Genomic DNA, 9,143 nt, shown 5'->3' on the forward strand with positions numbered 1-9,143 from the left:
TTGTCCTTTTTTTTCATGTTTTTGATTCTTAAAATTTCCATGGGAGCATGCATGTTATTTCCTAATTCTTGAAAACAAGAAGTGAATTTTTTTGATTAATTACTATATATCTTCCAAAAACAAAATTGGTTCATATGAAATTATGATTGTGTCGAATTTTAAACTTTAACACAAGTTGTCATGAATTCTAAACTTTAACACACATAGATTAATTAGTAGAGTGACTTGGAAAATTATATATAACTCAAGTGGTTGTGTAACCATATATCTCTGTGGTATTGTATCCCTTTAGAGCTGTGAATGTTATATATGACAAAGGTAAATGAAAAAGTAAAACTTTTGAAAATAATATGTCGAAAGTAAATGTTGGAAACATGCAATTCGTAGAATAGTAGTGTGAATCTAAGGCAAGAGGTTTATGTTGGTGATGTTACTTTTATAAATATATGATTTTTTTTTATTCTCAATATTTCTTGAAACATTCAAGACACTAGAGTGTAGTATTTTTTTACTATAAATTAACAATTTATTATTTTTGATGAATTATTTATTTATTTTTTTATCATTTTTTTATCTTTTCATCTTAATAACATTTTTATTTTATCTATTAATAATTTTTTATATTTATAAATATGACATATTTGTGAGTATTTGTGTACATGTGTGTGTGTGTATATATATATACATACATATATATATATATATATATATATATATATATATATATATATATAGTTGTGTATATGTGGTCAAATTTGTGTGCATATTTATATATATATATATATATATATATATATATATATATATACATATATATATATATATATATATATATATATATATGTGTGTGTGTGTTTATGTGTGCTAATATGTGTATATATTTGCATAACATGTTAAGCATTTATTTATTCATTAGATATGGCAGAAAAGAGAAGTAGAGCTAGTTGGTCTTCGGATTTTGTGAACAAAACTTTTCTTGATGCATGTATCGAAGAACTGACAAGTAACGGTCGGCAGTGTAGTGGTCTCAAAGGTACTTCATGGAATACAATAGCTGAAAAACTAAAAAAAGAACATGGCTTTGTTGTTGACAAGAAATGAATGAAATATCGTTATGACTACTTGAAAAGCAAGTATGCAGTTTGGTTGAAATTAAAAAACAAAACTGGGAATCTTTATAATCCTATCACAAACACGTTTCAAATGACGGATGAAGAGTGGAAAGCGAAGCGAAGGTAATCTATTGATTTCAAACACATTATTTTTTAAAGTATAATAATAAAATCAATTTTTCAAACAGTTGAACAAGATGGTCGAGAAATTAAGAAATGCACCCCTCCTTTACCCTGATCTGTGCACCTAGTTGTTTGACGATGCGACCTCGACCAGTGCTGCTAGTTGGGGACCATCTTCGACACTCCCTCACCCTGCAGAAGTGTTTACTACACAAGATTATGAGGATATCGAGATGGTAGATACACCACCTCAAATGGATATCCCAGCCTCAGCTTCAACAGTACCCCCACCTACAAGTGCATCACATGCAAGTGGAGACTCGTCTGGTCGGTCCAAAAACAAAAGAGGAAAATGAAATGCACCCACAGACACGCTAGATGATGACATAAGAGAGGTTGGCAAGGAAATTATGAAGGCGGCTCAGGCGTTCGTGCAAACTAATAATCTTGACAAGGAGATGGATGAATGTATTGAAAAATTGAAAGGCTTAGAGTGGGGAGATTCTGATCCGAAATACATCACTGCTCTTATGTTGTTTGCTGAAAATGCTGGTAACAGGAAAATTTGGTTACGCCTCGAGTCTTCGACTTGTGAGTTGTGGGTGAAAAGTGCGGGAAAGAATTTTGCATTACTTGGTTGACTTTAGTATGACTTTAGGATGCTTTTGTCTTTATGCTTTATGGATTTACATTATGGTACATGTTATGGATTTTTATGTGTAGGGTTGTTATGTGTTTTGTTTAGGATTTTTAAGTTTAGGTTGTTTATGTGTTATGTTTAGGATTGTTATTTGGTATTGACTTTTATGTTATGGATTTTTATGACATGGATTTTTATGTTATGGAGTTATATGTCATCCATTTTAATGTTATTGATTAATGTTATGGTTTATGTTATAAAATTTATGTGATTTGTATTTAATATGTAACAGGATACATATGGATAAGGAAAGTGAGTTTTTAGGTTTCCTTATACTCTCATGCTATTGGTTGATATTGGTTCAAAAAAGAAAAAAAAAAGAATTGAAAGAATAAAAGCTAAGGAATCGGAAGAAACCGGGCATGCATATACACAAGATTTGATACACGGATGTCCTATACAATGTTTTGATATGATGTGTCTTTCACAAGATGCATTTGTATTATTATGCAATCATTTTACTCAAAGAAATTGGTTGCAACGTAGTAGGACAATAAGCGTTGAAGAGAAGATGGCTATATTTTTACATGTTATAGGACATAATGAACGTTTTCGAGCTGTTAAAGAAAGGTTTCATCACTCCATACAAACGATTCATCAATGTTTTCATGAAGTACTAAAAGCAATGATATGTTTTGCAAGAGAAACTATTGTACCAACATCTTCTAATACACCAAGAAATCCCTCGGAACGACATAGACGGCTAAAAAACATATTTCCTGGAGCATTAGGTGCACTAGATGGAACACTTGTACACGCAGTTGTGCCTGTTGATGAACAAACTCGCTATAGGGGAAGAGGAAAAGGTGAATGTTATCAAAATGTAATCGGAATTTGTGATTTTGATATGATATTCACCTTTGTATGGGCTGGATGGGAGGGCGTAGCACACGATTCTAAAGTTTTGAAAGAAGTTGCATTTAATCCGACTTCTAGATTTCCATTCCCTGCACCAGGTTTGTCATTTTACTATAAATTTTATTATCTGTATTATCTATATGATTAATTTGTCACCCATCTACAGATAAATATTACTTTTGTGATGCCGCATACACCAACACCCGTGGATTTATGGCTCCTACCCGCAATACTAGGTATTGGTTAGTTGATTTTCAAAGAAACAGAGCTTTAACAAAGGAAGAAAGGTTTAATCATGCTCATGCACAACTTAGAAATATCATTAAACGAGCTTATGGTGTATTGAAGATGAGATTTCCAATTTTAAAATGTATGGCTCCTTATCCTTTTCCAGTGCAAAGAGACATAGTTATTGCTTGTGTTGCGGTCCATAATTTTATAAAGAAATACGATATTCAAGATGACCTATTTACGAACTTTGAACAAAACACTATGGTTACTCCTAATATGGGAGGTGGAGGAAGTGAGAGCCAAAACATACAAGGCATAGAATGGGGTTCAGAAGCCGTTGAGTATATGACTACTTTGCGTGACCAGATTGCTAATCAGTTACTTTCAAATGGTTCACGTTAAATGATATACTTTTTTTATTATGTATGACAATGTGTATTTTGGGTTTTGTATTACACTTTGTATTTGGATTTTAAATTACATATGTTTATTTTGGATATTATGTGATAATTTTTATTTTTATAATTATTTTATCCAGCACAAAAGGACAACATAAGGATAATATGGTCATTTTTATCATTCAGCACAATCAGTCAGATAAATAATCAAACGGCATAAATTCAGTCAGATGTGGACTCAGTCAGCATTTCTAACCCAGTCAGCTTCTAACTCAGTCAGCTCTAACCCAATCAGTAACTATAAAACGACCCCTAAGTCCACAACCAAACAAGGAATAGGAAGTAAGGCGCACACATCCCATTATTTGTTAGATCTTCATTATATACAACCCTGACTTATTCATTTGGTACTTATGGAGTTAACTGTAATAGTTCTTTATATTTGATGAAAACATTCTTTAAGAAAATCATATATTTCCTCTAGTAAAAAAGGTAACCACAATAGTTCCTTCTATAATCACTTAGTTTATACTAGCTATATAAAATCTAATATCGAATGGACAATTAAATGGGTGAATCTTCCCTAAGCCCACAAGGAACAGGAAGTAAGGCGGAAATCACACATCCTACTGCATGTCGGATATTAATTATATATAACCCTGATGTATAAACTAAGGTATTATAGAATTAACCACTAAAGGTCCTTTAAGTTATATTGGTTTAATAAATGAATAAAACCTTTTACTAATAAGTTTCTAGTTTAGCCTACTAAATGTTCTATCTGAAAAGTATGTTTTTGTACTAGAAAGCGGTATATTGAATTTGTATGCTATGACCTGAGCCATACCTGATACTCCTTATGATTTCTTGGTGTGTGTGTATATATATATATATATATATATATATATATATATATATATATATACACACACATACATATATATATATATATATATATATATATATATATATGTAGCTAAGATCGAATAGATACTAGACTGGGTGAATCTGCCTGTAAGCCCACAACCAAACAAGGAACATGAAATGAAGCGGAAACCACACATCCTACTGTCTGTCGGACCTGATTAATATATATCCCTGATGTATCTCCCAAGGAATAATAAAGTTAGCATTATAGGCCCCCTTCTAACTGAATATACTAACACTCAACTGTTTTTTTTTGTCTTTTGTAATGATGTATGTTTTCCCACATTTAAGACTATCTTTCCTAGAAAATAGTTTTCATTACCTTTTATGTGAGAAGATCACTATATGAATGTAATGGGAAAATGAAAGTGTACAGTAATGTTGTATAAAGTAACTACTGAAGCACTAAATACCTTAAAACCAATTTGTTAATTAAGGTTAAAATGTAAGGTGGTTATAACCATACTAAATGACAAGTGTTTAACACAACGACCTGCTGGCATCGAAACTGATGTGACATTAGTCACCCCTTGGCTTGCCGGCCAAACTGTAGCGAACAGTCGGGATGCAGGATTGTCAGTCCTGTATAGATCTACACACACAATGCATGCTCTCCCTCCAGGAGACTCTGGTTACAAAACACGACATAACAAGTACATTGCTATGTCGTGAAGTAGTGGTTTCAAATTAATGTTTTCTTGTTCTTGTAAAAGGATGTATGTTCCTTTCTGTTCTTGTTATTTTATGTTCATTCTTGTTCTAGTTATAGTATGTTATGAACCCCTAAACTATACTTATTATAGTTTACTAGTATGTTTGTTTTATACTGTCCCTGATTTGTAGAAAAGACTCGATTATCTACTGATTTATTCTTGTATTTTAAAAACAAAGTTTTATAAACAACAAAGTAACATAACTTAAAAGAGTTTTTGAATTGATTTGATCACTTATAAAAGCATAAGAAATCCTTTCATGTGATGGTTATCATAGATAAACATTAACACAATACAAATGTGTTCAACTTGTATCCCCCCCCCCCTAAAAGCATTTAAAAACATTTAAAAGACTGATTATAGGGGTATGAACTCACCTTATGTAAGTGATTCAATTGAAGATTTAATTAAGGGTGAGAGGTTCCACGAATGAAGCCTAGGCAAAAACGAGTCCTAAATGACATATATTGATACATATATGTATATAATTAGTGTATATAACAACTAAAATGTAAGGGAAACAACCTTAGGAACTAGGAAACACTCCCAATGGAGTGTTAGAATCACATATGATTTATTGAAGGGAGTTCACGGCCACACAAGAAGTGTTCACGGCCTTGGGAGGGTTCACAGCCATAGAACGCATGATGTGTTCACGGCATAAGCGTGATCTTATGAAGGGTTTACGGCCATGGAAGGAGGGTTCACGGTCCTTTCACGACCCAATGAAGGGTTCACGGCCGTGAACTCTTGAAGATCATGCCAAAGAGGTGTTTTTGTTTCGTGGGGATGCTAATGTTTCTTATGGACAACAAGAGGAAGAATGAGATACTTACTTATTGGAAGTCTCTAAGTTGTTCACAGCCCAAGAACTAGTATGTGTTATTGGTGGAAAAGATGGTGATTTGAAGATCTTGAAGGAAAAGAGATGAATCAATATGGAATCAAAGGGGTTTCTAAGTTTACATAAGTAAAGGGATGAGACACTTACGATTTTGGAGTGAAATGAGAGCTTTTCTTGGATGATATTTGAGAGAGAATGGAGTTTTTGTGGATGGAACTTGGAGAAATGAAGAAAAAAATGAAGCAATCTAGTATATATGGAGGGTGGTTCATGGCTAGAAGAGTGTTCACGGCCGTGAACCTCATGTGTTGGGTTTTCTGGTTCGGGTGCAGCCTTATGATCTCGAGCTAATACTTCAAAACACTCAATCCTTAAGTGTACTAGGCTTAGAACTCATTAGAATGACCTTTAACAAGGCTAAAAGGCAATAGAAATAAGTCTAACTTTTGGTTGATTGGATTGACTTTACAAGATAGAAATTTCGTTGTTATCACAACGGTGGACTCCCCTAAAAGGAAGTCCACATTCGCCTCTTGAGGAGGCATCGGCCCGAGGAGCTTGTCCTGGTAGATTTTGCCTACGGTGAATCCAACCAGGAAAGACAACATTTGGAGGCCACGCAGGTATCATGTCTCACCAATCCAGTCGAGGCCTCCTCCTCTATGTCTGAAGGAAAAAGGGTCTTTTTGAGAAACATCTACATCACCGATAGGAGCATCAACCAGCACTGGGCCGGCTCGAGGATCAGACATCGGGTCCAAAGAAGTAGTCGGCCCGGAGAGAGCCAATGCATGGTCAATGTTAACTGGTGGCGGAAGCGCCTCCACCAATGAAATCTCCCGATGAAGACAGGCACCCTGAAAATTACCCCTCAAGACCATCTCAAATGGAATCATCCTCTCATGACCTAACAACAAAACAAGAAGATCAAACACAAAAAGGGGGGAGGGCGTGCCACACGATGAAAGCAAAAACGCAACATAAGAAAAGCCAAACAAAAAGGGAGGAAGGGAGAAATGCTTACCATCCTTCACAACATAAAATTGAGGCATCATTTCTCAAGATCTCCAAGCTGCACTCATACCCAAAAAGGCTAGCATATTATGCTCCCAGTCATCCCTGTTGAAAGAAATGCTCTTCAAAGCATTGGTAACCTACTCATTAGTCCCCCAAAGAGTAGGAATCCGATCAGAAAAGTTGGTTCTACGGGGATAACCATAACTGACCATATACTGATTCACCCAAAGCCACCTATCCTGCCAATTCTTCTTTGGCGCTTTCTGGTCCACGATGAAAGCATTAACACCTCTACGTTGAGAAGATGTATAAATGCCTGATTGAATCGATGAATTAAAGAAGTACTTGAAAGCCCACGGTTGGGGAAGCACACCCAAAGCCCAACATGGCATCTCAAAGCCAACTATCTTGTTAACAACGTTAGGGGTAAGGTCGTCGATAGTGAAACTGTAGTGACACATGATCTCATCAAAAAAGTCGATCGTGGCAACCGGAGCCATGCCTCGAAGATGGGAAGAGGAACTCCGACCTTACACTCTGGTGGTCAGGAGATGAAGAATCCCCTCTGTGGAATATCGACTCCATGATCGGGGAGGAAACCAAATCACTCCTGCAGCCCAGAAAACTCGTCAGGAGCTGGAGCGACAACCATGTTTGGAGATGCCATGGTTTTGTAACAAAAGGGAAATGAAAACAAAGAAGCAGAAATACGGAAGAAATGAAATGAAAGAAAATTGGAAGAAAGAAGAAGCAAATGAAAAAGGAAAGTATATCAGATAAGGAAGGTTTTAATTGCAGGCGGGAAACCGTAATAGTTACAATGATGAAACCATCTACTCAGAAGATTTTGTCATGTCAACAGGCAGCAAAAAACCACAATCGATGTACACGTGTTCATGCCTAAGGCTAGAATGACATTGCTAGCCCTAGAAAACGCTGACATCCACTAGCCTAAGGGGCTTGTTGACATATCTCACCCATATAAACGTCAAAGGATAACGGAGTCGTCAACTTAGGAACGGCCCACCAAAACCCCATTACTCGAACAAGAGTCGGGAGCGAGGCTATAGTCCACGAGACCACACGTTCTAGCACCAGTGATTTAGCCTTGGGAATTGGTCCCCTTTCAGGAGAGAAGTCCCTATTCCAGATAAGACAAAGAAGTACCAGTTGCCCCAGAGGCATAGGTGTAATGCCCATTGATCTGCTAACTGGCCATTTTGCACCAATAGCAAACAGCCACCTGTGGGGCACGATCTACCAATCGAAGGTCGCCTTGTCCTGCCAAGCCTGAAAAAGTAGAAGATATTGTCGGGGATCTGTTCCCCTGACCATGGGTATAAAAAATTCCCTTCTTCCCCAAGAGAAGGAGTCGACTACAAAAAATCCTTGTCTTATACTCTCGTCATAATACCTTCTCTCAAAAAAAGACTCTCTAACTTGACCGTGGGAGCCTCATTTCGGGATCACATCCCGGATGACGTTTGACGATCTTGTTTTATTTTCTGTGATTCTCAGGCTTACCCTTTTCACCCCTCAAGGAGTCAAATTTAAGTCTGAGACTTATCACAACACATACATGATCGAACCTACAACCGAAGTGTATAAGACTCGGCTCATGTCAACTATTTTTCATTTGTATTGGGGCTTTGAGTCTTACTCAACTTAACAGTACTATGAATGGGTAGTTCCCCTTTCTTGGAATTTTCCATACTAAACCATTTTAGTACCTTGTCCAAGTATGTACTCTGACTAGGACTAATACGTATTTTCTTTCTATCCCTTAGAATCCTTATGCCAAAAATATAGGTTGCTTCCCCTAGATCCTTCAGGGCGAAACACTTCCTAAGCCAAGATTTCACTTATTGCAAGGTTGGAATGTCATTTCTTATAAGGAGTATGTCATCAACATAAAATGCTAGGAAAGTTACTATATTCCCACTAGCTTTGACATACACATATGACTAAACCTCACTCCTAGAGAAACCAAATTCTTTGACTTCCTCATGGAAGCAAAGATTCCAACTGCGAGACGCTTGTTCCATTCCATAAATGGATATCTTAAGCTTACACACTCTATTAGGAAACTTTGCATGTACAAAACCCTCTAGCTAGCTCATGTAAACATCCTCAGCCAACTTCCCATTAAGCAAAGTAGTTTTTACATTTGCCTTTTATATTTCATAATCATGTAAAGTATTTATGATATGCATTATCCTG

The 9,143-nt window shown here is 36.1% G+C and overlaps 1 protein-coding gene across 1 annotated transcript; it reads left to right on the top strand.

Moving 5' to 3' along the window:
- Positions 1-1,645: 1,645 nt before the first annotated feature.
- LOC128127301 (uncharacterized) lies at positions 1,646-3,426 on the top strand. Its single transcript, XM_052765758.1, has 5 exons — positions 1,646-1,787; positions 2,168-2,187; positions 2,246-2,505; positions 2,578-2,741; positions 2,960-3,426. The coding sequence occupies exons 1-5, from the start codon at positions 1,646-1,648 to the stop codon at positions 3,424-3,426; spliced, it is 1,053 nt and encodes a 350-aa protein (XP_052621718.1).
- The last annotated feature ends 5,717 nt before the right edge of the window (positions 3,427-9,143 follow it).

The sequence above is a fragment of the Lactuca sativa genome, chromosome 7 (assembly GCF_002870075.4).
Source record: "Lactuca sativa cultivar Salinas chromosome 7, Lsat_Salinas_v11, whole genome shotgun sequence".
In the NCBI taxonomy this organism is placed as follows: Eukaryota; Viridiplantae; Streptophyta; class Magnoliopsida; order Asterales; family Asteraceae; genus Lactuca; species Lactuca sativa.

Bases quoted from the DNA above. Each gene is read 5' to 3' on its own strand.
- LOC128127301 (XM_052765758.1), top strand. From the start codon at position 1,646: ATGAAGGCGGCTCAGGCGTTCGTGCAAACTAATAATCTTGACAAGGAG. The intron at 1,788-2,167 runs GTAACAGGAAAA...AATATGTAACAG, and splicing joins GTTGTTTGCTGAAAATGCTG to GATACATATGGATAAGGAAA. The intron at 2,188-2,245 runs GTGAGTTTTTAG...GGTTCAAAAAAG, and splicing joins GATACATATGGATAAGGAAA to AAAAAAAAAAGAATTGAAAG.